This window comes from Agelaius tricolor, unplaced genomic scaffold (assembly GCF_023055355.1).
Source record: "Agelaius tricolor isolate 1412-34295 unplaced genomic scaffold, bAgeTri1.0.p SCAF_37, whole genome shotgun sequence".
Lineage (NCBI taxonomy): Eukaryota > Metazoa > Chordata > Aves > Passeriformes > Icteridae > Agelaius > Agelaius tricolor.
In genome coordinates, this window is record NW_027269297.1 from 4,036,771 (window position 1) to 4,064,758 (window position 27,988).

Sequence of the window (27,988 nt, forward strand, 5' to 3'; positions counted from 1 at the left end):
GGAGCGCTCTGGGGCGGGGCGCTCTGGGCGGGGCCGCTGATCACGTGAGCCGGCGGTGAGGCGGCGATGGCGGCACCGAGCGGTGAGCGGGGCTGGGCTGGGCTGGGGGGACCCGCTGGGGGACACTGGGGCTGCGCCGGCCGGCACCGGGCACCGCGCCTCGGGGGTGCTCCTCGGAAGGGTCCGGAGCAGGCGGTGCCCGGAGCTGCGCGGTGTCCGCCGTGGAGCAAGCGCTGCCCTCGCTCACTCTCCTGCTCTCCTCAGGTGTCGGGCCGGTGCCCGAGGGCTGCGAGCCACAATCCCGGCTCAGTCCTTCATCCTTCCGAGGTTCTGGGCCTTCGGGCACGGAACGGCGCTGTTCTGGCTGAGGGAAGGGTGAAGAAGACGAGGATCTTGGAAGCTGTGTGAGCCTGGGAGGGGGAGCCGCAGAGAGAAGAAGAGAAGAATAGTGATGGTGAGGGAAAAGAAGGACTGAGAGGCAGAGCTGGACTGGTGAAAACGAGCGGAGATTTGTTCCAGGGCAGGCTCAGGCTGTGGCAGGGCTGGCAGCTCCAGCACAGAGAGCAAACGATGCAGGACAGTGAGCTCCAGAGCTGCAGTTCGGCTGCTGCCTCCTCTGGGCCTGTTCCAGGTCCTGCAGGGCTGGCTGGTGACACCCTGTGAGACAGCCAGAGCAGCCTGTGCCTGCCTGATGACACCTCTGTCACACAGCCAGAGCAGCCTGTGCCTGCCTGGTGACACCTCTGTCACAGCCAGAGCAGCCTGTGCCTGCCTGGTGACACCTCTGTCACAGCCAGAGCAGCCTGTGCCTGCCTGGTGACACCTCTGTCACACAGCCAGAGCAGCCTGTGCCTGCCTGGTGACACCTCTGTCCCCCAGGGCCAGCAGCATCTCCAGGAGCCACCCAGACACTGGCTCAGTGCTGCCTCACTGTGCTCCCAAGTGTGTTTTCCCAGACTAAATAAAAATTCTTTTCTTTCCACACCCTCTCCTTGTCTTGTTACAGTGCCCAGATGGATTTATGGTGTCCAGAATTTTTTGAAAATTGGGGCTTCTCCCAGAGCTGTGTTGCTGTGTTTGAATTACATTTGTTAGTAAAATGAAATGTTTGGTTTTATTTTGCTGGCATCACCCCAACAGCTGCAGACTGGGAAACACCCAGAAAACATTCTGTGCCCTTCCTGAGAGTGTGTGTGGCTGCTCCTCAGGCAGAGCAGGGGGCAGGGGGATCAGGATTTGGTGTCCCTGGGTGCTCACTGCCTGCAGGGATCACTGGGATCAGGATTTGGTGTCCCTGGGTGCTCACTGCCTGCAGGGATCACTGGGATCAGGATTTGGTGTCCCTGGGTGCTCACTGCCTGCAGGGATCACTGGGATCAGGATTTGGTGTCCCTGGGTGCTCACTACCTGCAGGGATCACTGGGATCAGGATTTGGTGTCCCTGGGTGCTCACTGCCTGCAGGGATCAGGATTTGGTGTCCCTGGGTGCTCACTGCCTGCAGGGATCAGGATTTGGTGTCCCTGGGTGCTCACTGCCTGCAGGGTGGATGCTGGCCTGGGCACTTACAGGCAGTTTTTTCAGTAATTTAATAAATAAAAATTACATCAGGTAGTGGTCACATGCCAAGGGCCTTTTTCACTCCTGGCTGCTGAGTTTGATGTGTCTTCACTAAAGCAAATTTCCACTTTTGGGAGCTGTTCAATCCATGTAACAAATCTCTCTGATGCTTCATCTTGTGAGCCCTGGTATGATTCTTTTCCTGTTCACTGTCTGCCCTTCATGTCTTTATCCATTTTCTTGGGTAAAAACTGAAGATTTCCCACTGTCCCTTGACCAGTGAGGTCTGGCTGGAATAGGGAAGGGTGAGGTGGGACTGGGGCATGCAGAAATGCTCAGCAGGCTTGAACATGGTCACCAATTCAAGGTTATCCTGTTGCAGGCACCTTTGCCTCCTGCTTTCTCATCTTGAAATCTCCTTTTGTTTGTGCCTCTGATGCCTTGCCCTTGGTTCTGCATTTCCCTGACAGTGAGCTTCCCTTCCTGCTCAATGCTTTGAGTTCTCCTGGGAGCTGGCTCTGAGCAGCCTTTCAGTCATCTGAACTGGTTAAAGAGGCAGAAATTGGGATGGCAGGGAAGGAGCCACAGAACTGCTGGAGATGAGTTTGGAGCTCCTGCTGTGGCCCATGGCTTGTCCCTGTGAGTGCTGTGACAGCAGGACAGTGACTCAGGACGTCTCTGCCTCCTTGTTCCTGCAGGGAAAGGAAGAGGGATGAATTATTTTACTTTTACAGTGAGGGTTTATCTCTGTAAAGGTTTTACAGAGGTTTTGGCAGAGCTCTCCCTGCTCAGGGAACCTCTCTGGCTGGATGCTGTGAGGAGCTGCTCCCCAGGAGCCTTTGGGGCCAGTTTGCAGACACAGAGCTGGCAGAGCCCCAGCACTTGATGTGCAGCACTGAGCTCCACTGAGCCCTGAGCTCAGTGTAGCTGTGCCAGTAACTCCCCACTGGTGAAGCAGTGCCTCTTCTGTGCTGGTTTTTAATTGCTTGGGGATTTTGAGTGTTTAAAAAGTCACTGCAAGTGTTTAAAATGTTCTCCCTGTTCAGGGCTCGCTGTTGCCCCCCTGCTCTTCCCTAACTCCCAGCCTGACCTCCCAGCCAGATCCCTCTGGGAGCCCCTTTCAGCTGCAGCCCCAGCTCAGGCTCTTTGTGCTGTGCCCATTTGTGCCCCTGGTCCTATGCAGCCACAATAAACTCCTTTTGCTCCTTGATGTCATTGCCCTCATCTCTTTTCCAGCATCCCCTCTGGTACCACCTCCTTACCAGCTGCTCTCCCCATTCCTTGTCCAGCCACAGCTTTCTGCCTTTCCCTCCAGATCTGCCAACAGCTCCTTTTCCTCCCCTGCTGGGTCAGAGCCCTGTCCTAGAGCTGCCTGGTGTCTGTTCCCCTCAGCCACTGCACTCCTGATTCCACCTTTTGGCATCTTCCTGCACCCAGCCTTTCCTCTCTTAGTTTCAACTTCTCTTCCCTCACACTTGAACCAACTGGAATCCTTGCTCTCAGCTCTTTGTTATTGTGCCAGAATTGACTTTGAGTTTCAATAATTTGGGTTTTATCCCTGCTACTTGATTTCTTGATACAGCTTTTTAATTTTTAATTCCTGGAGTGGACCTTGCATTTCTCTGATCCTCAGCAACCTTTCTGTGCCTATCTCAGGGGTGACCCAGACAACCAACCCTTCTCAGACCTCAGCAGGGCTTGAGTGCTGCCTCATGTTTGTACTTCCCTGTGCTGGAACTGCCTGTGGCATCCAGCTAAACAAAGATTTTTTTTTTTTTTTCATGACTGACACAATTATTTTCCTTTTAATTTTTTCCCCAACTCATTAGGTCCCAGTTGTGCAGCCCAGGCTCCCCAGCAAACACAGAGCCCAGGACCCCTCAGCCTTTCTCTGCAGTGACCATCTGTGCCCCTGGACAGGGCTGAAGATGCCTCTCTTCTCCAGGAAGAAGAAACCCAGCGAAGAAGCTCGGAAGCGCCTCGAGTACCAAATGTGCCTGGTAAGCACTGCCAGGGTATTTCTGTCCTGTGTGCCTGGTAAGCACTGCCAGGGCGTTTCTGTCCTCTGTGCCTGGTCCTTGGCTTACCAGATGTGCCTGGTCAGCACTGCCAGGCTCATTTCTGTCCTGTGTGCCTGGTCAGCACCACTGCCAGGCTCATTTCTGTTCTCTGTGCCTGGTCAGCACTGCCAGGCTCATTTCTGTCCCCTGTGCCTGGTCAGCACTGCCAGGCTCATTTCTGTCCTGTGTGCCTGGTCAGCACCACTGCCAGGCTCATTTCTGTTCTCTGTGCCTGGTCAGCACTGCCAGGCTCATTTCTGTCCCCTGTGCCTGGTCAGCACTGCCAGGCTCATTTCTGTCCCCTGTGCCTGGTCAGCACTGCCTGGCTCATTTCTGTCCCCTGTGCCTGGTCAGCACTGCCAGGGTATTTCTGTCCTGTGTGCCTGGTCAGCACTGCCAGGCTCATTTCTGTTCTCTGTACCTGGTCAGCACTGCCAGGCTCATTTCTGTCCTGTGTGCCTGGTCAGCACTGCCAGGCTCATTTCTGTTCTCTGTGCCTGGTCAGCACTGCCAGGCTCATTTCTGTTCTCTGTGCCTGGTCAGCACTGCCAGGCTCATTTCTGTTCTGTGTGCCTGGTCAGCACTGCCAGGCTCATTTCTGTTCTCTGTGCCTGGTCAGCACTGCCAGGCTCATTTCTGTTCTCCATGCCTGATCCTGGCTCTGTGTGATTTGGTACCTCCCTGCATGACCAGTAACCACATTCCATGAGCAGTAATTGTGTTCCTGATCCCACTAAGGTAGCAGATTTTCTTCCTAATGCACCTCAGGGAATTTCTGCCCCCCTGTCTGCCTTTGCTTTCCCACCCCCACATCCCCTTGGTGCCCCTTCCATCCCTCTCTGTGTGGTTCCATGGGGCATCCCCCACCCCACCCCATGTCCTGCCAGCCTGCAGGTGGGACCCCAGCTCTCCTTTCTCCTCCATGCCCCTTTGCCCTCACAGATCTCCCAGTTTGCTTTTCCTTCCAGGGAACCTGTGCCTTCCATCACATCTCCCTTGCCTTGTGCCTCTCTTTTGCTTCCCATTATTCTGATCTTCCTGTCACTCTGAGGATTAACTCAATAGATGTTGCTGTTTGTTTTCCTGGAGGAGGATTTCACCAGGGTGCTCTGGCACAGGGAATCTCCTGGGGAAGGGATGAGGAGGGGCTGAGGGAGCTGAGAAAGGGCTCAGCCTGGAGCAAAGGAGGCTCAGGGGGCCCTTGTGGCTCTGCACAGCTCCTGACAGGAGGGGACAGCCAGGGGGGTCGGGCTGTGCTCCAGGGAACAGGGACAGGAGCAGAGGGAACAGCTCAGGCTGGGCCAGGGCAGGCTCAGGCTGGATATTGGGACTTTTTTTTCTTGAAAAGCTTTGTCAAACATTGCAACAGACTGCCCAGGACAGGGGTAGTGTCACCATCCCTGGAAGTGACCCAGAGATGTGTAGATGTGGCTTTGGGGACATGGGTGAGTGGTGTCTGTCCAGGTTCATTGCTGTAAGCAGCTGCATTGAATGGACTTGATTTGAACATGGAAAATACTTTGGAACAGAAGCACAGAACCCAGACTGGTTTGGATGGAAGGGACCTTAAAGCCCATCCCAGCCCAGTGTCACCCCTGCCATGAGCAGGGTCACCTTTCCCTGTCCCAGGCTGCTCCAAGCCCTGTCCAGCCTGGCCTGGGACACTGCCAGGGATGGGAGCCCACAAACTCTCTGGGCAAGATGCAGCAAGAGGTGCTGGATTTCTGCATGGTCTGATTCTCTGCATGTGGTTGTTCCCTCTCCAGGCAAAAGAAGCTGGTGCTGATGACACCCTTGACATATCCAGATGTGAGCTCTCAGAGGTATGTCCTCTCCACCTTCCAGTCTTCACTCACACCTCTGATTCTCTGTCTGCTTCTTGGAAACAACTGTCAGATTTACTCTCATGCCTGTGAGCATTGAGACAGAAATTGGTGCTGGTCCACCTTTTCCTCTATCTCCACCTTTTCCTCTATCTCCACCTTTTCCTCTATCTCCTGAGTTCTGGGCAGGTTCTTCCCTGTTTTTTTTGGTTTTTTTTTTGGTTGTTGTTTTGTTTGTTTGGTTTGGTGGTTTTTTGTTTGGTTTGGTTGTCTTGTTTGTTTTGTTTTGGGTTTTTTGTTTGTTTGGTTGTTTTTTTGGGGTTTTTTTTTGGTTTTTTTTGGGAGTTTGCCTGTCCTGTCTCATGCTTCAACACCATTTCTGTCCTGGGAATCCTTTAGAAGGGCAGAGTGGTCTCATACCCTCCACCTTGTTTGACCCTAGTTTGGGACCTCATGGCTTAATTTTGCTGGTTCTGAGGGAATTGGTTTGCCAGAGGCTGAGTATTTCTGATCTTAGAGCTACACAGTCTGCCACCCATGGTTGTTTTTCTGTGTAAGTGAAAATCCCAGTCCTGCTTCCAAGTTCCTGGGTAAGGATGGAAGTCTCACCCCAGCTTGGCTTCTTTTATGGCAATCAACTAAATGAGAAACAATCTTCTGGTGTGTGGGCAGGCAGTGACAGAGTGCCAGGCACCCAGACACAGCTTTTCCTGCTGGCAGCCAGGCCAGCCTCAGGCAGAAACCCATTTCTATCTCACTTTTCACAAAATGTTGATCCTGAATACAGGATGGCCTTGCCAAGCAAAGTGTGGAGATGTGACACCATCCTGGAGAGGAGAGCTGCCTGCTGTGCAGTGTGAAATGGCTTTGCTGAGCCTTTGGGGTGTTTTGTTCCCAGCTCAGGAGCCACCAGCAGCTCTGGGTGGCTTTGCAAGCTGTGTGGGACAGCCTGGGTGTGGCAGGGTGGCAGACAGAGGATCCACCCTGCCAGCCCCACTCAGGGCCACAGCTAATCTGGGATGCCCAGCAGCTCCTTTTGGACCATAAAACTGTCTTGCTGTTAATTTCCATTGTTGTTTCAATAAATGGAGTGAGACATCAGTTTGGTTTTACAGTTAACCATGGACAGCAGTCTGGCTGCTGCTGGTTCTGTGCTGCAGGGAAGGTCACAGTGCCCAGCTGTGCCTGGCAGGGGCTGGACTGGCACCTCCTTGGTCTGCCTGTCCCTGTCCTGGCACATCAGGGACACTCTGTCCTGCCTGGTGCTCACCTCTCTCTCTCAGCACACTGCAGAGTGCTCTGAGGTTGCCAAAGCACAGAATGCATTTGTGTGATGAGAAAGCTGAACCTTTGCCTGAGCTCATCTGCACAATGAATATTATATCACACAAGGCTTGAACTCCTGCCTAAGCCTCAGCCTGTTCTGTGCCACTGTTGTGTCTTGGAGAGCCACTGGGAGCTGTTTAAATGGGAGATACTGGGCCCAAATCAGAGGGCAGTGATTTTAAGCATCACTTTTATTTCCAGTCAAGCTGTTCACACTTTACAGATGGACAGTGTAGAACTACTTAAAAGAGAAGTCTGACATGACTATTTTTTATTGTTTTTAGGTTCCTTATGGGGCCTTTGCAACTTGCAAGGTCTTGCAAAAAAAGGTAATGTTGTAATCAGAAATTATTAAATAATTATTTAATAATTTATATTCTTAACTATTAATATGCTTAACTATTGTTGTCATGTTTGATATGACTCTGTGGTTGTTTTATGGTGGTCCAGAAGGAATTTTCTTGTCAGGAATTTGTCCACCTGTGGGATACTACACAGAGAGCATTTTGAATCAGATCAATCCTTTCTATGTTTTTTACAGTTAATTTCTGCCAGGAAAGAGCAGGTGGTTGTTCCTGTCTTAGCCCATCTAAGAGTATTTCTCAAATGAGGGGTTCTGGTTCTGGTTTAGATCTCATGTAAAGTTTGATTTCTCTGACAGTCCATTTCCTATTGCAATGTTTTATATGATACTGAATAAGATATTGAGTTTTTATACAGCCTCCAGTTCAATCCCAGCAAAAGTGCTTGTTCTGGTGTCTCTTGTGTTGATGTGACAATGGGGTTTTTCCTTCCCAGGTGCTGATTATTCATACCAATAATCTGACATCCTTAGTTCCAAAGTCCTGCAGCCTCCTGAGTCTCATAACTGTGAAGGTAATTGTGATTCTTAACAGTTCAACTGCAGCCTATTTTCCTTGGGTTTGAGCTGCACTAAAACACAGCAGCCCAAGTAAATCCCTCCTGGCTGGCTCAGGGATCAGTCCCAGGTGTGACTCCTGCCTTTTCTGGGTTCAGCTGCAGGCTGGCAGACAGCAGTCACTGAGTGGGTTGTGTCACATCACCATCAGTCCCACAGCTCATTTATCCCCTTCAGAACCCCACAGTTTCCCCCTCAGCAGCCTCACTGGTGGTGGTGAGGCAGGGCTGGGTGTGTTGTGGGGTAGATCCATTTCTGCCCTGCTCTGGAGGGTCACTGGAATGGGAAGGAAACTGGTGATGGGTGTGACAGGGCTGTATCACCATGGTGCTGGGATTCCCCAAGAGGCAGAGTCATTTCAGCAGCTCCCCAGGAGGGAGGGAGGGCTCCAGGTTTAGTCCCACCCTCTCCCTGCACTGCTGTTGGAGCAGTTCAGCTTCCAAGAGCAGTTCAGATCCTTGATCCTGCAGAAATGCAGAAATTCCTGCTGCCAGCCTGCTTCCAAGGGGATGATTTATCCAGTTGGCTTCTCCAGTTTTGTGGGACAGCCCCCTCAGTGTCACTGCTCTCCCTTGTCTCTTGTTTGTTACTGATGCCTTAATTTCCAAAAGGCCTCCAAGAATTAAGTATCCATGTCTCCTGCAAAACTTGAGCTACTTTTCAAAGCCCCATTGTAAACAAAGTAATTTTCATTGTGAGATAATTCATGACTTTTGTTCCCAACCTTATTTGGTGGCATCATCTGCTTTTCCAGGTTCTGGATCTGCATGACAACCAGCTGGCATCACTTCCTGCTGATATTGGTCAGCTGACAGCTCTTCAGGTAAAGATTTGCTGCTGCATCCCAGGTGTCTGTACAGGGCATGCAAGAATGGAGGAGAGGAGCAGGAGAAGAGCAGGAAAAGCCAGGCTTGGTTATGTTCTCCAGCTTGGTGCAGCCCAAGTGGCTCCCATGGCCATGCAGATACTCTGAGCAAGCAGAGTCCTGCTGATCTCCCCAGACATTCAGGTTTTGCTGTTCTCCCTGGGGTGGTTATGTTGAGAACCCAGAGCAGTGTCTAAGGGCACACTCAGGGTCTCTCTCCTCAGGGGGCAGCTTTAGGTGAGAGCTGGAGTTGGGGAGGGCTGCCCTGGACACTCCAATTCCCAGTTCCTGCATCTGGACCCAGCACCAGATGTTGGTGGTGAGCAGAGTTTCTCACTGCCCCTGGTAGCTTGGCATGTCCTTTATCCAGGGCTGGTGGAAAATACATTTTTTTAACCCTGAAAGTGCTACCTACAACCAATTTAACCAATTTCAAGTTGTACTCCTGGGCCTGAAAGTCCCAGCAGCATAGATGTGTAGTAGACATGAGACTTGGATTAATATTTTGAATATCTTTTCTGTTTATACCTTAGGTCCTAAACCTTGAAAGGAATCTTTTAAAAAGCCTTCCACAATCTATAGGAGACCTTGCACAGCTCCAGGTCCTCAATGTGAAAGGTATGGAATGGGATTGCTCTGGACAAAGCACATCTATTATCTGATCATGGTGAGCTGCATTAACAATTATTCCTATCAATCAATCAATCAAGGCAAACACCATATGGTTTATTTACACTCAGAGTGCTGAGGAGGAGCACAAGGAAGGTTTGAATTCAAATAGTTGGCAAGGCAGAAGTGATCTAAGCAGAAAATGTATCAGCCTCAAGCACTGCAGTAAAGCAAGCAGAGCACTCAGCCAGATAAACTGAATTACAGTTGTGTCCCCCAAGACCCAGAGCTGGCTCCTGTGTATCCCCACAGGTTTGCACAGCCCAAGCACAAAGGTTACACCTCTTTTCCAGACTTCTGGACATTGTCCAGCTATGCAGTGCCATAAATCTGGGAGAAAAAGGAGATTTAGTTATGTGGAGCTGTTGCTGAAACAGGGAAGGCAGTGGAGGGTGAGGAGCTTGGAAGGGCAGCTCAGATCATTGTCTGTCTGTCTGTCTGTCTGTCTGTCTGTCTGCAGCACCTGGGCTCTGAGCCCAGGGTGTGCAATCTCACCCTCAGGCCCCTTCCTTCCATCCCTGGGACTTAGGCCAAGGGAAGAACATCCCATGTTACAAATATTCTCCTGATAAACAGCTCAGCTCCAGCCTGCAGCAGTGACCTCAGCAGAGGAGGAGATCTGGATCCCAAATTGCCCTTGGTGGGCAGTGCCATCCTTTGAATCCCTGTGTGACCTGGCACAGCCCCATCCCTGGGGAAGTGGGCCATGTGTGTGGTTATGGATTGGTGCTGGAACAGATGAGCTTGGCTCCTGGTTTGGGAAGGCTGGAAAAGGAGACTCAGGGCTGCCCCCATCACTCTCACAGCTCCTGAAAGGTGCCTGTGCTCAGCTGGGGCTGGGCTCTTTCTCCAGCAGCACTGACACAACCAGAGCACACAGCCTCGAGCTGTGCCAAGGGAAATTCAGGTTGGATAGCAGGAAAAAGTTTTTTACTGAAAGAGTGATAAAGTTCTGGAATGGCTGCCCAGGGAGGTGGTGGAGTCCCCATCCCTGGGTGTGTTTAACAAAGCCTGGATGTGGCACTGGGTGCCAGGGTTGAGTTCAGGGGTTGGGGCTGGGTTGGACTCGATGGTCTTGAAGGTCTCTTCCAACCTGGTGATTCTGTGAATTGTGTGAATTTTGTGATTCTGTGAATGGTGTGGATTCTGTGATTCTGTCAATGGTGTGGTTCCATGTTTTAGCTGCCTTTCTGTCCCTGCAGGGAACCAGCTGAGGGCGCTGCCCGGGAGCGTGAGCGGCCTGCGGAGCCTGCGGGCTCTGGATGTCAGCGGCAATGAGCTGCAGGAGCTGCCCCGGGGGCTGGCCCACGCCCGCAGCCTGCAGGTACCAGCCTGGGGCCAGCCCTTCCCTGCCTGCCTCCCTCAGCTGGAAATTAATCCAGCCCAGGAGGGGAATGTTTAGGGTCTGGGCAGGATGCTCTGCTGGGAATTGTAACAGGGCTGTTCACACTGGCTAAAATTACTTTTATGTACCTGCTCTGGTCTTTTCTGATAGTTTTTACCATTTAATCTGATCTTTTTGTCATTTAATCATGACAAGATGCCAGAGAGTGAACCCCTGGATTTTACTTGCCAGGACTGTCTTTAAGAGCACAAATCATGCTTCTGTCACCCTGGCAGATCTCCAACTTGTTATCAGCTTTCATGTGTTTATGGCTGTCTGAAGTGCACATTCAGAATGGAAAAAGCAGAAAGATTTTTATGGATCTGTTGCCTTCTGGCTGCCAAACCTGTCAGTACTAAAGGGTGCAAGTGTGAGGCAACAGGGCTGCCTCAGACACCAACAGGAAGGTGTGAATAAATGCTCTACTGTCTCACACACAACATTTTGCTTCACTTCTCATGAGAACAGCCTGAGTTGAGGCATCTGTGCAGCTTTGCCCCCAGTGCTTGGTAAAGTGGTTCCTTTCTAGGCCTTCCTGCTGTGCCCTTCCCTACACAGGGCAGCATTGGGTCCTTTGGTGGCCACAGAAGGACAAAACAAGTGGCTCTTCCCCACTTTTCTTTATGGGATTCCTCTCCATGCCCTGGTATCACCCCTGCTTCCATGCTGAACTCCTGACATGGAGTAGGGAATGTCTGAGCTGAGAGTGCTCTCACCTCTGGTACCTAAATGAAATGCCAGTGCCTGCATGAGGGGAATGTTCAGTGAATGGCCAGCTCAGAAACTTCCAAAAAAGGGGCAGTGGAGTCACCTCTGAAAGGTGCCAGACACCCAGCAGGGATTCTGTGGAAACCCAGGGCACTGGGAATGTTTCTCTGTCTGCTCTGGGGTACCCTGACCCCCAGGGCAGCACTGACTCTGACCCTCATTCATGGAGAAAGTTTCCCAGACTTCAAGATAGACTGCAATCCACAAAAGTGTGAAATAGATTATAGAGAGCAGTGTAGGTGCATCACTTGGTGAGAAATTTAGATTTTTGGATTTTTAGTGTGTTGTGGATGGAAGCAAGATGGAGGGCACAGGGTGTCATCCTGGGTTTCTTCTTCATGCTTCTTCCTCCTTCTCCATGGGTTTGGGTGGCATTTGGTAATTGGGCAGGAAAGTCCCCATTGTGGGCTCTGTGGGATCAGTTATTGGGTTAAAAGGGGAAATAATCCAGGTGTCAGCTCTTAATTGGGTAGTTTAGTCTTAAAATACCTTATAACAAGAGATTGTTGGCCATTTTGTGCCTTCTAATGAAAAGCTGCCCAACTCACAGTAATGAGGCTGCTTTACTGATAAGAAATAATAAACACTTGAGTCCAAACACGAATTCCTGTCTCAAATGCCTTCAATCCAGACCCAGAAAAACCAATGACTGGCACTGCCACAGGATTCAATACAGCCTCACATTTATGTTAGGATTTAGGGTAACATGAAGTAAGATTCAGGGGAGCTGCAAGGAGAACTGCAGTGGCCTCTGTCTGGACTCAGAATAACCTGGAGCTCTGTGTGTTCTGTTTTGGAGACGCTGACCCTGGATGCCTCTGCCATGACCTACCCACCCCCTGACACCTGCAGTGCAGGCACAGAGGCCATCCAGCAGTTCCTGTGCAGAGGTAAGCCAGGAGCAGCTGGGCTGTGCCCAGAGATGGCATTTCTGAAGGAAAGCATTGTGTGGGCCCTGCTTGGGGTGCTGGTGATGCCCTGCACACCTGGTTACCTGTCTGTGTTGGCAAACAGCACAGCAGGAAGGAGTCCTTCCCTGAGCCCTGCCCCGCTGGAATGCAGAGTGGTTTGTTAACCATCAGAGTGGCTGGGTCAGGCTGCCTCAGTGGCCAGAAGAGGTCAGTGCACCTCCCGTGGTTATTTGGATTTTCTCCTGTGGGAGGATTAGGCATTGTCCAGCTCTCACTGCCTTGGGACAAGGAGAGACACTCAGGTCCCTGCTGCCCTCATTTTCTCTGAGGAAGGACCTGGGCCCTGCAGGTTGTTTGGAGAATGGTGAAAACAGATGGAGAACTCAAAAGTCACAGATAATATACTGGGAGTTTGTAGCCACTGTGTTTAATACAGACAGGGAGTTTTGGTGGAGGTTTTATGCAGGGGAAGTGCCTTGCCAGACATTGGGATATTCCCTGAAAAAACAGGACAGTCAGAACTTATTTTGGTCTGGGCAGTAACATCTGCAGCCAAGCCTGCACCTGTGTGCAGGGTGTGTTTCTATCTGAGCAGATCCTTGTCCTGATGGGGATGGAGTGGCCCCACCTCCTCCCAGAGCTCCCTCATTTTTTTTTGCCATCATTACTGATTTTTGCAATCATTAAATGGCAAAATGAGCCTCAGCTGGAAGGAGCCCTGCCAGGCACTCCCTGGTGTGTAGGCAGAGGGGGCACAGCTGGAAGCAGCCCCACACAGCAGCCAGCTCACAGCCACGGTGCCAAGGAGGTCTTTGAACCTCAAATGTTCTTATTTTGTGTCTGGTGCCTTGCAGAGTGTGGAATTGCATACTACCCTCCCTCACAGCACCTGCTCCCCACGCTGGAGAGCAATGGAGGAGGAACTTCAGTGGATGGGGTGGACAGGACAGTGGAGAAGTACCTGGAGGAGGAGAGTGAGTGGCAGGTGAGGCTCTCCTGTACCACAGGGTTTGGGATTTGTCTCTGTGCTCCACCAAAGCATCTCACAGCACTTGGCTCATCATCCCTCATCACCTCCCCCTCCATGGGTTTTGGGGATGGAGGGAGCTGCCAGGCACAGTGTGTGCAAGGGTGGCTCATCCTTCCTCAGCTGGGGCTGCTGTCACCATGCTGACTCCTGGAAGGCACATCCCAAAGAACTGTCCCCATCCTTGAAAGCAGTGATGGAGCCAAGGGACAGGGGTGACAGGGGGACATGGAGTGTGCAGTGTGTTTTTTGGGGGGACAGCAAACTGCAGAAGAACCTTGTGCTTCCCAGCCAAGTGCTAGACATGTTCAGCCCTACCTGGGAAAGGGGAGGCTGGGCCAATAATTGTGGTAATTCCTGTGCTCTTTGGCAAGTGCAGAGTCACTGCCTTTGCCCCTGGAGAAGCCTGAGTGACTGGACTTGGGTCTTGTGTTGCTGTGCCTTTGGCTGATGTCTTCACTCAGTATGGGTAGGCTGCACTGTGGAATAATAATATCTACAAAAAAGTACTTCTGGGAATAAATGTCTGCTGATACTGCTTATTTTTCAGAACAAGTTTTTGGATTATGAGAAGAGGAAGGTAAGGATCAACTCCTGCAACTGCTTTGTCTGCAGCATGGGTCTGCTTCTGTTTTTTTTTTTCCATCTTTTTATTTTATTTCTCATTCCCCTCACCTGGCTGCACTTTTAGATTGTTCTTTTTGTTTCCCTGGGTCTCTGTCTTTTCCCCTGTGCAAGGCTCACTTTGAAACAGCCAGAAGCTCCTGCCTTGCTGTTCCCCCTTTGCCTTTGGCTCGAGCTGCTCAGAGCTGGCTGCTTCCTTCAGACAAGGGAGTCCTGTGCCACGTGGAGCTGAACCCAGCCTGCATTTTGGGCTTCCCTGCACGTGTTTATATTGGCTGGTATGGTATCAGTCAATGCCCAGGGAATTCAGCTCCATGACATGGAAGAGTTTGGAGATTGTTATGAAGGGAGCAGCAGCTTCTGCTTCCCAGTTTTTGGGTTCCTGAGGAGAGAACATTCCTCTCCCCTAGACAAGCCTCCTGTTTATCATTTAGCTTCCCTTCTCTGCAAAGGACTCTTGTCCCTTGCTTTACCTTTTTGCCAGGATATGTTCTTGCTGGGGAAGGAGATTCCTGCCATTGATCTTTCTTCTGATTCCTCTCAGGAAAGAAAAACTCAGGAGAAGCTGGAGTTTGAGCGGCGCCTGAACATGGGGCAGCGAGAACAGGCCCTGCTGGTGCAGCAGCTCAACAGCCACAAGGATGGCATCCTGCAGACAGTGAGAGAGGTGGGTGTGCTGGGCAGGGCCCTTGCAGGGCACCCACTGCCTTCCCCAAGCCCACCACCTGCTCCTGCTTTCCCTGCTCTGGGCAGGAGCAGCAGAGGCTGGAGCAGGGGCTGTCGAAGCACCAGCGCTGTTTGGAGGAGGAGAGGCTGAAGCTGCTGCAGCAGCTGAAGGACACAGAGCAGGGCATTGCCAGCCGGATCCAGAAGCTGCTGGAGGACAACCAGAGGTGGGTCTTACTCTGATTTTTTTTGGTCATGTTGTTTTGGGCAGTTCATTTCATCCCTGAGTGTTTTGGACCTGGTCAGGATTGATGTCTGGAGCTGCGTTAGCTCCTGCACTGCCAAAGACCCATTTCAAGCACATGGAATCTGCAGTTTATAAAAACTGTTTCACAGATGTATGATGTTGGGATTTTGCAGTGCTATGGAAGAAATTTGAATTCCTCATGGAAGGTGCAAATTTGAGATGTTAAGGTGCCTCTGCCTGTGCCTGTTGGGTGTCCATGTGAGCTGGTGCTGATGGGAGGTGCCCACCCTGCTGCTCTGCTGTGCATGACAGCAAAGCTGTTTTCTCTCAGGCACATGGGGGGATTGTTGGTGCTGTCCTGTGCAGGGCCTGGAGTTGGATGATCCTTGTGGGTCCCTTCCAAGTCAGGATTCTGTGACTCTGTGATTCTGCCCTCTGGGGGACCAGGATGTTCTACTCAGCTTGATGAAAACCTTTTGTTTTATCTTTTTTTTTTTTAAGGCAAAAACGAAGTTCAGACATTCTGAAATCCTTGGAGAATGAGAGGTGAGTCTCTGAAACAAACTTGTCTGGAAAAGGGGTAAGAAGCTAGGAAGAGGGTGGGAGCTTCCTTTCAGAGTCCCAGTCTGAATCCACCCTAAGCCAGGTGAGGTTCCTCTCATACCTGCAGCTGGCTCTGGTCACTGTTGGAGGCAAGACACTGGACTCAGAGTGCCTGGTCCTACCCAGTCTGGCACACCCAGTCACAGGGTGATTTTACCTCTTTTTCATCTCTGAATGGGCCTAAATAATGAGTTTGGGAACAAAACTCTGTATTCCAATATCCAAGCAAGGCAGTTATGAGGTGTTCCAGCAATGTATTCAGGCTGGGAGGAGCAGGTGGGAAGCAAATCTGCCATTGAGCCAACACTCTGAGCTAATTCTGCACCAAAAGTGACTGTCCCCAGCTCTGCCCTGCCTGTGAGCTGCCCCCTCCCTTCAGCCAGCTGTGCTGTGGCCCAGTAATCTGGGTGAACATCATCCAGTTGTTTGTCAGACTGTTCCCCAGCCACACCAGCTCCTGACCTGGTAAATGGTGGGGGGAATGTGCTGGAACAAGGACAGGGGTGGTGGGGAGGGAGGCCAGGCTGCTGCCTGCAGTGGCACTGCTCACTTGGGCTCAGGGCTCATCCAGCTCAGCAGAAAGGAGAGCCAGGGAAGGGTCTGGCAGTGTTTGGGGAGAGCATGTGCATGTTGTGTTGATGTTCTGTCTCTCAGAAAAATCAATTTCCCTGTCTAAAGCCACTGTCCCCGTGGTTTTGAGCAAATGTTGTCTCTAGAGGTTCTTCACCAAAAAATCACCAAGGCTTTGGTGTCTCTGATAAACCCAACTTTCCTGAGCAGGGTGAACCTGCCCAGCCTTGAGGCTCTGAGCTGGGTGGGTAGAGGAACAGGGATCTTTTGAAGGAGTGGCTGAAGTGTTGTTTGTTGGCAGAATCAGGATGGAACAGCTGATGGCAATAACCCAGGAGGAGACGGAGCAGCTGCGCAGGAGGGAGGTGGCCTGTGAGTCCAGCCAGGTCTTGGGGAGATGGGGTGAAGGGTCTGGGGCACCAGGAGCAGCTGAGGGGGCTCAGCCTGGAGAGGAAGAGGCTCTGAGGGGACTTTCTCACTCTCTACAACTCCCTGAATGAAACAAGGGTGTATCCAAATGGGGGTCAGGCTCTGCTCCCAGGGAACAAGGGACAAGAGAAGAGGAAACAGCCTCAAGTGCCCCCAGGACTGGCAGAGCCCAACTTCTCTCTGCTCTGGGCCAGGGACAGGAGCCAGGGCACGGCTGGGGCCGGGCCAGGGCAGCTCAGGCTGGAGCTCAGGGCAAGGTTCTTCCCCCAGAGGGTGCTGGCACTGCCCAGGCTCCCCAGGGAATGGGCACGGCCCCGAGGCTGCCAGAGCTCCAGGAGCCTTTGGGCAGCGCTGCCAGGGATGCCCAGGCTGGGGTTGCTGGGGGCTCTGGGCAGGGACAGGGGCTGGGCTGGGGGATCCCTGTGGGTCCCTTCCTACCTCCCAGGAGATTCTGTGATCTCAGGGTTGGTAAGCAGGGCCTGGGCCTCTCTTAGCCCTGAAGAGGTGCAGGCACAGGCAGGGTGGAGTTTGCTCAGCTCTTTTCCCAATAAAGAGCCACAGTTCTCAGGTGGGTGGGTGTGCTCTGGAATCAGTGGGAAGAGCAAGAGCAATGAGAAAGCAGCCACTGTTGTTTGCAGTGACTGCAGCAGCAGTGGGGGGTGAGTCCTGCTGTGCACACCCAGGCCAGGCAGGCACTGACAGCCCCTCTGTCCCCTCTGTCCCCTCTGTCCCCAGCTGCCATGCAGCAGATGCTGGCTGAGACCTACAAGAACAAGCTCCTCCAAACGACCTCCGAGTCTCGCCGGCAGGACCTCGTCAGCCAGGCCTGCTCCAGGTGCAGGGGCTGTCTGGGGCTGGTGGTGCTGCTGTGAAATCCCTTTCTTTCAGCAGTGGAATTCCCTTAAGTACACCAGGAACCCCTGGAGCTGCTGGAATGCAGCAGGACAGCTGTAACAGCCCAGGACAGTTCAAGTTAAACTGTCAGACTGCCTTAAATGAACGGCCTTCTAACGACCACAATTTGCATGTTAATCACACTGTGGGGGAACTGTCACTTTTTTGCACTGTTTATTTTGCCTTATACATTCTGCTAAATATGGATAGAGTTAGACCAGTTGTTTCTCTGTTTTTTGAGGCATTTCAGTGCCAAATTGTAGCCCAGAGCTGCTCCCCTCACCTCCCAGGCTGCCTCGATGGTGCTGTGTGAGCATAAGGAGTACATGAGTGTTGCTGAGCATCCTGGCTCACTGTTTACAACAAGATGAGAAATTTTAATCTGGCAATATTTGGCACTGACCAAAACCAGCCTCGTGAGCCTGTGATCTGCTCAACAGGGCCACAGGAGCCTGTGGTGCAGGTTTGGTTTGGGTGTAGGGAAGGAGGTGTTAAATTTGTGGCCTTCAGCTGTGCAGTGCCACTGCTGTTCCCCTGTTCAGTAAGAAATTCCTCCTCCTGCATTCCCCATTACCTGCTTTTCCTCTGAGTCCCAGATCCAGCATTAACCCCATGGCACATCCATCTCCTTGCAGCCTAGCTGAGATGGATCAGAAGTTCCAGCAGATCCTCGCTTGGCAGCAGCTGGATCAGAACAAAGCTGTCAGTCAGATCTTGCAGCAGGTAGGCAAAGGAGCACACTGGTCATGGGGGATGGAGGAGAGCAGGATCCAGAGTGGGTCACAGGAGCAGCAGGGGCTGGGCTGCATGCAGAAGTGATTTTATTTAACACTGCATGCTAAACTTTGGAAATATCTGCTATTCTGACAAACTAACTTGGGTGGTTGAAAAAAATTATTTTTTATCTAGCCAGCAAATTTTCAGAAAGGACAGAAGCAGGGACCATGAGAAACAAAACTGACACGGTGATTAAGAGGGGATTTTGGGACAGAAGTTCCTGTCAGGTTTCCCTGGGGGACTTGGGATAAGCATTTTCAGAGTTTGTTCTCAAAGTCTGGGCAGCTGTGCCCTGCAGCACAGCCTGGCTCCTCAGTGCTGCTGAAAAGGAGAGCTGGGGTCACACAGAGCATTCCAGATGAATGTTTGAATGTTTGAATGACATTAATATTCTCCCTGTGTGTCTCCAGGGTGGGCTTTACCTGTTGGGCTCTCAGCTGTGTTTCAGGACATTGCTGCTCAGAGCAAGCACCACTCAGGGTCTTGTTCCTGAGTCCCTGCAAGGCAGCAGCTTTTGAGCCCATCAGGCAACCCTCACTAGGCAGGGTTTTGCCTGTCCCTCAGGTTGAGATGCAGAAAAGTGCCTTTGAAGCTCTCCAGGTGAAGAAGGATCTTATGCACAGACAGATCAGGAACCAGGTGAGTCAGCAACAGAGGAAAGAGAGACCAGCTCCTCAGCTCATCCTGCTGTTTGGTGAGACCCTGGGAGGAAGAACAAAGTGCTGTGAGCACAGAGCAGGGTCTGAGGAGAGCTCTGATGCTGCTGACAGCTCTGGAGCAGAGAGTTGGACAGTGCTGGTTCCACTCCAGCTCTGAGGGAGGCAGTGTCAAAGCAGGTTTTGGATTCCTGGAGGTGGTGGCATTGCCACTCCTTCAGTCACCTGCACTGGCTCTGGGGGTGAGCTGCAGTTGCACCTCAGATTTCCTTCAGGCTGTGTACTTGGCAGGGCTGCTGCTTCCACATGAGCCCACTGCATCTCCATCCAGCACATCAGAGCTGCACCTTGAGCCATCAGTTCACCTTTTCTTTCCCATTCTCAGCCTGCCTTTCTGAGCTCCATTCCACAGAAGGTGCAGTGATGTAGTTGGGGGAAAGAGCAAGAGCTGGTGGAGAAAGTAGGGGTGGATGATGCAGGATGATGGGAAAGTGGCAGGGGATGATGCAGGATGATGGGAAAGTGGCAGGGGATGATGCAGGATGATGGGAAAGTGGCAGGGGATGATGCAGGATGATGGGGAAGTGGCAGGGGATGATGCAGGATGATGGGAAAGTGGCAGGGGATGATGCAGGATGATGAGGAAGTGGCAGGGGATGATGCAGGAAGGTGGGGAGGCAGCAGTGGTGGAAGGAGGAAGGAGGGTTGCTGGTTTCTGACACAGTGCTCCAGAATCTTCCCTCTCCTGATTTGACACAAAAGAGAAGTCTCAGTTCAGGATTTGGTGGATAAACTTGAGGGCTTGGATATTTTGAGTGCCCCAGTGACCAAACTCTGCTGGAAGCCTGTGACCTGTCTGACAGCTCCCATCATTGCCTGACTTCTCCATAAGGGCCCTGCATTTTGCTCCCTCTTGCTCTGTGAATAAAGGGAATTTGTTCCTTGATGCCAAGGCTGGACCTTGGACCCCTCCCACCCCGTGCTGCAGGGGCAGGGCAGGGGCAGAGCCCTGGTGTCAGCAGGGGCAGCATGGCCTGGGGACAGGTGGTGGCCTGGCAGAGGGGTGAGCTGGGCTCTCATCTTGGCTTTGCTCTGGGACCTTGGACCTTCATCCTGGGCTTTACTGTGGGACCCTGGACCTTCACCTCTCTGTGTCTCAGTTACCCCACCTGAAAGAGCAGGTGTTGTTCTGGGATTGCTGCAGCACCTGGAGACCAGGGCACTGTCCCAGGAGTCTGAGGTTTGAGCTGGGAGGGCCTTGGCTCTGCATTCCAGAGTGGCTGCAAAAGGTTTGGGTGCACAAAGTGATTGCAGTGTGAGGCTCCAGACCTGAGCAGGAGTGTTCAGAGTAGAGAGACAGCTGGAGTGGGGGGACAGCTCCTCAGGTAAAAGGAGAGGGACCTTCAGCACACACATCACCAAAGGGCACAAGCAGCTCCCCCCAACCTCTAGGTGCTCTGCAGTGCTGCCCTTGCCAGTCAGACCTCATTTTAAAAGAGCATAAATCAAAGTCATTTTAAATGTCAGTAAAAAATGTTTCATCTTCTGTTTAGATTAAATTAATAGAAACAGAGTTATTGCAGCTGACACAGCTGGAGGTAAAGAGGCAAGAACTGGACACAGAGACACTGCAGGTACGTGGGGCTCTGGGGCTGCCCCCCACCCTCCCTGCTCTGGGATTGCTCCACCTGCTTCCCTTGCTCCTGGCACTTTCCAGATGGTTTTATGCTCAGTCAGGAGGTCCTTCTGCACAGGGCACACCAACCCCTGTGTGTCCTGGGAATGTGGGACATCACTGCTGCTCCTAAACATCCCCAGGCATTGTCAGCAGAGAGACAGAGGAGCCCTGATAGGGATGGGCAGTTCCAGGTGTGCTGGGTGGGGAAAGATTTTGGAATCCAGTTGTTGGCTGTCCCAAAACCACCTGCCTGCTGTGCATTGCATGTCCTCTTGCATTGTGTTGTGTTTTGGTTTGGACATCATCAGCAGTCACACATTGAGGAATGCCAGGTTTAGCTTCAGCAGCTTGGCTTTAAATTTTATTTTGTGATGATTTGCATCAGTTCTTTTCTTCTGTGTGCCATGTGCCAGGCCAGGTCACCTGTTTAGTCAGCCCACAATCAGTGACAAACAGGCAGGGCAGTCACAGAGCAGTGGGAAGTGCTGACCCCAGGCAGCAGTGCCTGTCCTGGATCCCTCAGGTGTCAGGGTTGCAGCTTTCAGGGTTTGGGCTGTGCTGCCTGGACTCACTCAGCTCCTCTGTGTCACTCTGTGGTGTTGGAGGGCACAGGGTGGGACCACCCAGAGTTCCTGCAGGGCACACCAGGTGTGAGCACAGGAGCTGCAGGGCAGTGCAGGGAGCAGAGCTCTGCCCTGCAGCTTCAGCACCAGGAGCTGAGGAACGAGGCCTGAACACCTGGATCTGCCTGGATCCCCCTGCCCTTGGTGCTGTGCCCCCCAAAGGGCCCCTGCTGGGCTGGAGCAGCTCCTCCTGTCATCTGTTGTCCCTCTCCCTCCCTGGAGGTGCTGATGCTGCTCCTCTGTGGGGGCCTTGTCCCTGTGCAGGGTCCAGGTGCTGATCCCAGGCTGGACAGGCCTTGCAGCCCCCCTGGGACAGTGGAAAATGTCCCTGCCTGTGGTAAGGGGTGGGATGAGATGGGTTTTAAGGTCCCTTCCAACCAAACTAGTCTGGGATTCTGTGATCAATGAAGGTTTCCCCAAACTTCAGGGTGTAACAGAATCCTTGTCCCTCTGTCGTCCTTGTGGCTGATGGCCACTGGCCTCTGCTCAGATATGGGTGGGCTGGGACTGAAGCTGCAGAGGGGCCATGATGGGACATTCCTGAGCCACTTAACTCTGCACTGCCAGGGAGTGGCTGCAGGAATGCCTGGCCTTGCCCTGGTGTGCTTGGGGTGAGACCCCAGGGAAAGGAAGCATCCCAAAGGCAAGGGGACCTCACCTGTCCTGTTCACCTGCAGGACTCCAGACCTGCTTTCAGGTGGTCTTTTCTCAGTTGGACAGGGCTTGGAGCAACCTGGGACAGAGGGAGGTGTCCCTGCCCATGGCAGGGGTGGCACTGGATGGGCTTTAAGGTCCCTTCCAACCCAAACCAGTCTGGGATTCCATGATTCTCAGGAGGGTACCATGGATACTTTTGGCTGAGCTCCTGATGCAGTGAGGAGGAGCTGCTGCAGCCAGGGTGGGCTGGGGCTGACAGAGCAGTGCAGGGCTGAGGGAGCAGCTTCAGCTGGAGAGGATCTGAGCTGTGGGGTACAGGGGTTGCACAGCCACAGGGACTGCTGTGGGTCTGGCAGGGGCTTTGCTGGCAGCAGTGGGGCAGCAATGTGGGGCTGGGGCTGGGGCTTGGGCTGGGCAGCAGTGTGGGGCTGGGGCTGGGGCTGCAGTGTGAGCCTGGGGCAGCAGTGTGGGGCTGGGGCTGGGGCTGCAGTGTGGGGCTAGGGCAGCAGTGTGGGGCTAGGGCAGCAGTGTGGGGCTGGGGCTGGGGCTGGGGCAGCAGTGTGGGGCTGGGGCTTGGGCTGGGCAGCAGTGTGGGGCTAGGGCAGCAGTGTGGGGCTGGGGCTGGGGCTGGGGCTGGGGCAGCAGTGTGGGGCTGGGGCTGCAGTGTGGGGCTGGGGCAGCAGTGTGGGGCTGGGGCTGCTATGGGGGCTGGGGCTGCTATGGAGGCTGGGGCTGCTATGGGGACTGGGGCTGGGGCAGCAGTGTGGGGCTTGGGCTGGGGCAGCAGTGTGGGGCTGGGGCTGCAGTGTGGGGCTGGGGCTGTGGCTGCAGTGGTGCTGGGGCTCCAGGGTGGGGCTGGGGCTGCCAGAGCTCTCCCATTGCAGGAGGCGGTCATGGAGCAGCGCCGGGCACTCGGTTGCCTCTTGCAGCAGCTGCTCAAGGAGAAGAAGCAAAGGGAGGAAGAACTGCAACAAATCCTGGTAATGAAGCCCCTCATGCAGTGCTGTGGGTTGGGAAGGATTGGGCTGGCTGCAGGGAGAGCCCATGGCTCGGTGTGGGAGTGAAGGGGAGCAGAGCAGGGCTGTGTCGGGTCCAGAAGCCAATTTAGCCCCAGGGAGTTGTAACATAAACCTGGGGGGCACAGCAGCACTGCCTGGGGCAGCATGGGCACCATCATCACCCCCAGTGAGCCTGCTGGGAAGGGAGTGGGCAGCAGGGTGAGCACAGGGGATGGGAGTTGTGGTCTTGCAATCCTGAAGATCTGCAGACCCTCCTGAGCCTCAGGAGACCAGGCCACATGTCCTGGGCCAAAGGGAGCAGGGACATGCACAGCCCTGTGTGGGCTCAAAGTGGGGCCAGCCTGCAGGAGCCAGAAATCCTGTCTGACCCTCATCACAGTGCTCTGGCTGGGCCCTGCAGTGCCCAGGCTGGGAGTTCCCTCCTCACACCCATCCCTGAACCCCCCTGGCCATGTTCCCTTGGGCTGCTGAGTGAATTGAGTTTGTTTTTCAGCTGGAAATGGAGGCAAAGAGTGAAACCAAGCAGGAGAACTACTGGCTGATCCAGTACCAGCGCCTGCTGAACCAGAAGCCCCTCTCCCTGAAACTCCAGGTGCTGCTGCTATTCCTGCTGCCACTGTGGCTCTGCTTTGCTCTGGGGGGAGCAAGGAGCCCCCTGAGCTAAGGCTGGGAGCAGGTCACAGAGCCCTCACACAGATCCAGTGCTGCCCACAGTGCTTTGAGCTCTCTCATTCCTGCCTGTGGAGGGGTTGAGCTGCCCAGGTCCCTGTGGTGCCAACACCTCAGCTGTTCCCAGCAGGAGCTGCTGTCCCAGCCCCAGACTGCTGGTCAGGAACAGAAAACTCTTGAGTACCTTCCAGGCAGGGCTTCTTGTTCCAGCTGAGCACCCAAAGGGCTCTGCTTGGCTCCCCAAATTCCCCTTCAAACATGACTGAGTGCAGCAACTCCTGCCCATTCCTGCCCCTGATGGCCTGAGCCAGAATTTTATGCAGGTCAAGTCCCCTCAGGGTGGGCACAAGGAGCTGATTTGAGCTCTGCCTGTGCTGCAGATTGGCCTGAGCTGGCAAAGCAGGGGCTGCTGCAGACATGGATTGCCAAGGGCATTGTTTCATGTGTGAAGGGAGCTCACTGAGGCTGCAGCTCCTCCCGAGGGGCAGCTCCCATCTCTGCTCTGGGCCAGGGACAGGAGCCAGGGCACGGCTGGGGCTGGGCCAGGGCAGCTCAGGCTGAGCTCAGGGCAAGGTTCTTCCCCCAGAGGGTGCTGGCACTGCCCAGGCTCCCGAGGGAATGGGCACGGCCCCGAGGCTGCCAGAGCTCCAGGAGCCTTTGGGCAGCGCTGCCAGGGATGCCCAGGCTGGGGTTGCTGGGGGCTCTGGCCAGGGACAGGGGCTGGGCTGGGGGATCCCTGTGGGTCCCTCCAGCTCAGGATATTCTGTGATTCCCAGACCTCAACAATTTGAACTGTGCCCATAAAACACCTGGGGCCAGAGCTGCTCCAGCTGTTGGGCTTCCAGGCTTTGGTGTGTTTGGGATGCAGCAGAGCTGGAGCAGGGCAGGCCAGGGATGAGCACAGCCCCAGCCCTGCTGCTGCCTGGCCCCAGGGGCACGGTCTGGGAGCTCATTCCATGTTTTTCAGGAGAAGGGTTTGGAGCAGCAGCTGGTGACCCTGCTGCTGGAGCTCTCTGCTGAGCAGTACGTGCCCATCTTCGCTCACCACCGAATATCCCTGGAAACACTCAGCACCATGAGTGCCAGTGACCTGGAGAAGGTACGAGACAGCAGAGCCACAGTGTGGGACAGCAGCAGCAGGGATTGTCCCTGTCCCTGCTCAGAATCCAGCTGTGCCTGGCTGGATGCTCTGCTGTGCCTGTGCTGCTCTACCTGTCCCTGTGGGCAGTGGCTCTCCCAGAGACCAGCAGGGTGAGCTGCAGCCTGGCTCCCTCTTCCAACATCCTCCAGGTGCTTTCTGTAGTAGAAACAGCACCAGGGAATTCCTGGTGCTTGGCAGAGGGGCTTTCCTTGGCATGGCCACGTCTTACCAGCAATGCCCAGGAGTTTTCAGTGTCCCCTGGGGACATCAACCTGCTGTTCCTCTGGGGCCAACACGCTCCTCTTTCCCCACAGCTCGGTGTGACAGAGGCTGGTCTGCAGCACGCCATCCTCAGGCGGGCTCGGGAGATCCTGGCTGTGGCAACGACCATCCCAGGTACCCCCAGTTGTTTTCTGCCACGTTTTACCCTCCCAGCAGGTCCCTGAGCCCGGAGCAGGGAGCTCTGTGGGTCAGACACCGCCTGTGGGTGTGTGAGGAGGGCAGGAGGGCTGCGGGGCCGATGGGCAGCGCTCAGGGCACTCAGCTGGCTGCGCTTGCAGAGCTGCGGAGGGCAGAGGACAGCGAGGCCCCTGCGGGCCCCGAGCCCAGCGCTCCCCCGGAGGAGCCCCCGGGCCCCGCGGCCCCCACGGCCCCAGCGCTGCAGGGGGACGAGAGGAAGTCGGAGTGCGTTGTGTGCATGGAGCAGGAGGTGAGAGCCGGCACCGCCCGGGATGGAGCAGGGCGCGGAGGGAGGGCGGGATCCAGCCCTGGCAGTGCCCGGGTGCTCATCCCGCGGGATCCGGGCACAGCCGGGCTGGGCATCGCAGCGGGGATGGGGAGAGACGGGCAGGGACGGACAGGGACGGACCGGGCTCCGTACGGGCTTGGGCAGGAGCTCGCTGAGCTCCCCCGCCGGCCCTGGGCAGCGCTCAGGGGCTGCTCAGCTCAGCTCAGCTCAGCCCTGCCGTGCCCCGCCCCGTGTCCCATGGTGTCTGTCCTTCCCCATGTCCCATCACGTCCTGCCCCGTGTCCCATCGTGTCCTGCTCGGCACAGCCCTGCCCCCGCACACCCAGGGGGGACGGAGATCGGGGTGCGGGGCTCTGCCCCCCACGCTGAGCCCCCGCGGGTGCTCAGGGACAGCAGCACTCTCCGTGTCCCTCTGTGTCTCTCCCCCAGCCCCAGATGATTTTCCTGCCCTGTGGCCACGTCTGCTGCTGCCAGGGCTGCTGCGAGCGGCTGTGCTCGTGTCCGCTGTGCCGCCAGGACATCGCGCAGCGCGTCCGCATCTTCCACAGCTCCTAGGCCGGCCCGGAGGCACCGGCCCCGCTCCGGGCTGTTCCCGCTGCCGCTCATGTCCCTCGAACAGCCCACGGCCGGCACTGCCCTTCCCGTGCCCGGCCCCGCGCTGGGAGCCCCGCATCCCCCTCCCAGCTTCCCGGGGCTCCTTCAGTGAATCCCTTCCTGCTGCCCGCCCTGCGTCCCAGTGCCTGGGTGACAAACCGGGCGTAGCTGCGGCTCCTCCTCTCTGGCAGAGGTGTTTGCTGTCAGAAAGGCCCCGGGGGCTCACAGGGACACGGGGAGTGCTTCCAGCACGGAGGGAGGGGAATTTCCCGTGGGAGCATTCGGTCAGGACGTGCCGTTCTTGGTGTGCTCACACTGCCGTGCACCTCTGTCATGCCAAAGGTCTGGGGCTTCGCCTCTGGAGCCCCACAGGAGCTGTCTGGGTCTGCAGCCTCAGGCAGGCAGAGCCAGGAGCTCCCCAGCCCCCAGTTCCTGCTCCGGTGGGAGGGGAGAGAGTAACACCCCCGGGACTGGAGGGACCTGCCCTGGCCCGGGGAGCCCGTGGGGGTCCCTCATCCTCAAAGCAGGCAGGCAGAAAATGCTGCTGCCAGTGGACAGCACTGGGGCAGGGCTGGGGCTGTGCCCAGCTCAGGACCACGATGCCTCTGCACTGGGGGGTGGGCACTGCTCCACTGTCATTGATTAGTAACAATTCCTGTCTGCCCTCGGCTCTTGACCCTGAAATATAGAAAAGCTGCCACGAGCCTTGTCCCACCACAGCCTTGCCCAGGAGCAGCCATTAAATGCAGCTGGTTTCTGCTGGGGGTGTTTGCTGCCTCTTTCCTTCTGCAGGGGGGGTGGCTGGAGCAGGGACGGGGCCACCAGCCCATGCCCGGCTGTCCCAGTGTCACCTCCTCCTTCTCATCTTCTTGTCAGAGAAGAATTTGAGGCTCTGGGCCTCCTCCCAGGGTGTTGCTCATCGTGGAGCTGCCCCAGGGATGTCCAGGCAGGGGAGACCTTGGACCCTGCGCTTGGGTTGCCTCACATGAGCTGCCCCATGCAGAACATCCCTGTGGGACACGTGTGCGGCCTCGTGGAGGTGCCCAGTGCCACCAGTGTCCTGGGGACGTGCCACTGCACCAGGGCCGGGCCTTGGGAACACTCTGGGGATGTTTTTCCAGCCTCTGTTTTCACGCTTTGCTGCTGCTGCCCATCAGAGCAGGCAGGTCCTGTGGGGAGGGGCAAGGGGCTGCAGCAGGAGCGGCTGGGGCTGGGATGGAGGAGGGGAGCCCTGGGGCGGTGCCCGCATGAGGGCAGGGAGGGTCGTGGAGCAGCAGCCTCACTCCTCCCTGCTCCCCCTCCCTCGGCATTCCCTGGGGTCAGGGAGGAGGAGGGAGTCACAAGCCCTGGCCTTAGGGAGGGGTAGGGAGAGGGGATCCAGCCCTCCAAGGAGCCCCCCCTGCGCCTCCTCCCCAGGGGCACTCAGAGACCACACGGGGACCCCGCGGGTCCGGCCAGAGAGGGGGGAGAGCCCCGAGAGCTGCCCCGACACCCGGCCGGCAGCAGCGATGCTGCAACAACCCCTCCATCCCCTCTGCCCCCATCCCACCGCCCCCTCCATCCCCTCTGCCCCCCGTCCCACGGCTCCCTCCATCCCCACCGCCCCCTCCATCCCGGCCGGTGGCCGCCGGGCCGTGCCGGGGGTGGCGGGGGGTGACAGGAGCTCAGGGCAAGGTCCGCTCGGGGACAATGAAGAGGAGCCAGCGCTTCCCGAGCGCCGGCAGTGCCGGGCTGCGCTTCATCGCCAGGGCCAGCACGGCCCCACTGCAGGGACAGCTCCGCTCAGCCACGGGGCGCACAAAACAGCTGGAGCATCAGCCAGGACTCCGGGCACTTTCTGGGACTCCGAGGAAAAGTAAAATAAAAATTTAAAAAGCTCCCTTCGGCTCCAACCAGCCCCAGCCGTGCCGGGCAATCGGGGGCTGCAGCCCCGTCCATCTCTGGAGCCCCGAGGTGGCCGTGCCGGTGGCCGGGGCCACATCCTGCACCGGGTGACAAACAGACCCCAGGGCTGGTGGGAAATGGGTGCTGCTGCACCCAGTGCTCAGCTGGTCCTAGAGTTCATTAACAGCGATAGAAACCG

General features: G+C 55.2%; 1 protein-coding gene across 3 annotated transcripts; it reads left to right on the plus strand.

Moving 5' to 3' along the window:
* LRSAM1 (leucine rich repeat and sterile alpha motif containing 1) lies at positions 1-26,667 on the plus strand. 3 transcript variants are annotated; one of them, XM_071453755.1, is made up of 26 exons: positions 1-82; positions 265-454; positions 3,388-3,558; positions 5,385-5,441; positions 7,052-7,096; positions 7,566-7,643; positions 8,441-8,509; positions 9,085-9,169; positions 10,423-10,544; positions 12,172-12,262; positions 13,138-13,268; positions 13,861-13,890; positions 14,479-14,601; positions 14,688-14,827; positions 15,349-15,393; positions 16,322-16,392; positions 17,185-17,284; positions 17,979-18,066; positions 18,685-18,759; positions 20,330-20,410; positions 22,619-22,714; positions 23,247-23,345; positions 24,390-24,521; positions 24,878-24,959; positions 25,124-25,272; positions 25,741-26,667. In XM_071453755.1, the coding sequence occupies exons 2-26, from the start codon at positions 452-454 to the stop codon at positions 25,864-25,866; spliced, it is 2,289 nt and encodes a 762-aa protein (XP_071309856.1). In that variant the 5' UTR covers positions 1-82; positions 265-451; the 3' UTR covers positions 25,867-26,667. The 3 variants fall into 3 exon arrangements, with proteins under 3 accessions (XP_071309856.1, XP_071309857.1, XP_071309858.1); XM_071453756.1 differs by lacking the exon at positions 20,330-20,410; XM_071453757.1 differs by lacking the exon at positions 265-454 and having other exon boundaries at positions 13-82.
* The last annotated feature ends 1,321 nt before the right edge of the window (positions 26,668-27,988 follow it).

Bases quoted from the DNA above. Each gene is read 5' to 3' on its own strand.
- LRSAM1 (XM_071453755.1), top strand. The intron at 15,394-16,321 runs GTGAGTCTCTGA...GTTTGTTGGCAG, and splicing joins AAATCCTTGGAGAATGAGAG to AATCAGGATGGAACAGCTGA. The intron at 24,522-24,877 runs GTACGAGACAGC...CTTTCCCCACAG, and splicing joins GTGCCAGTGACCTGGAGAAG to CTCGGTGTGACAGAGGCTGG.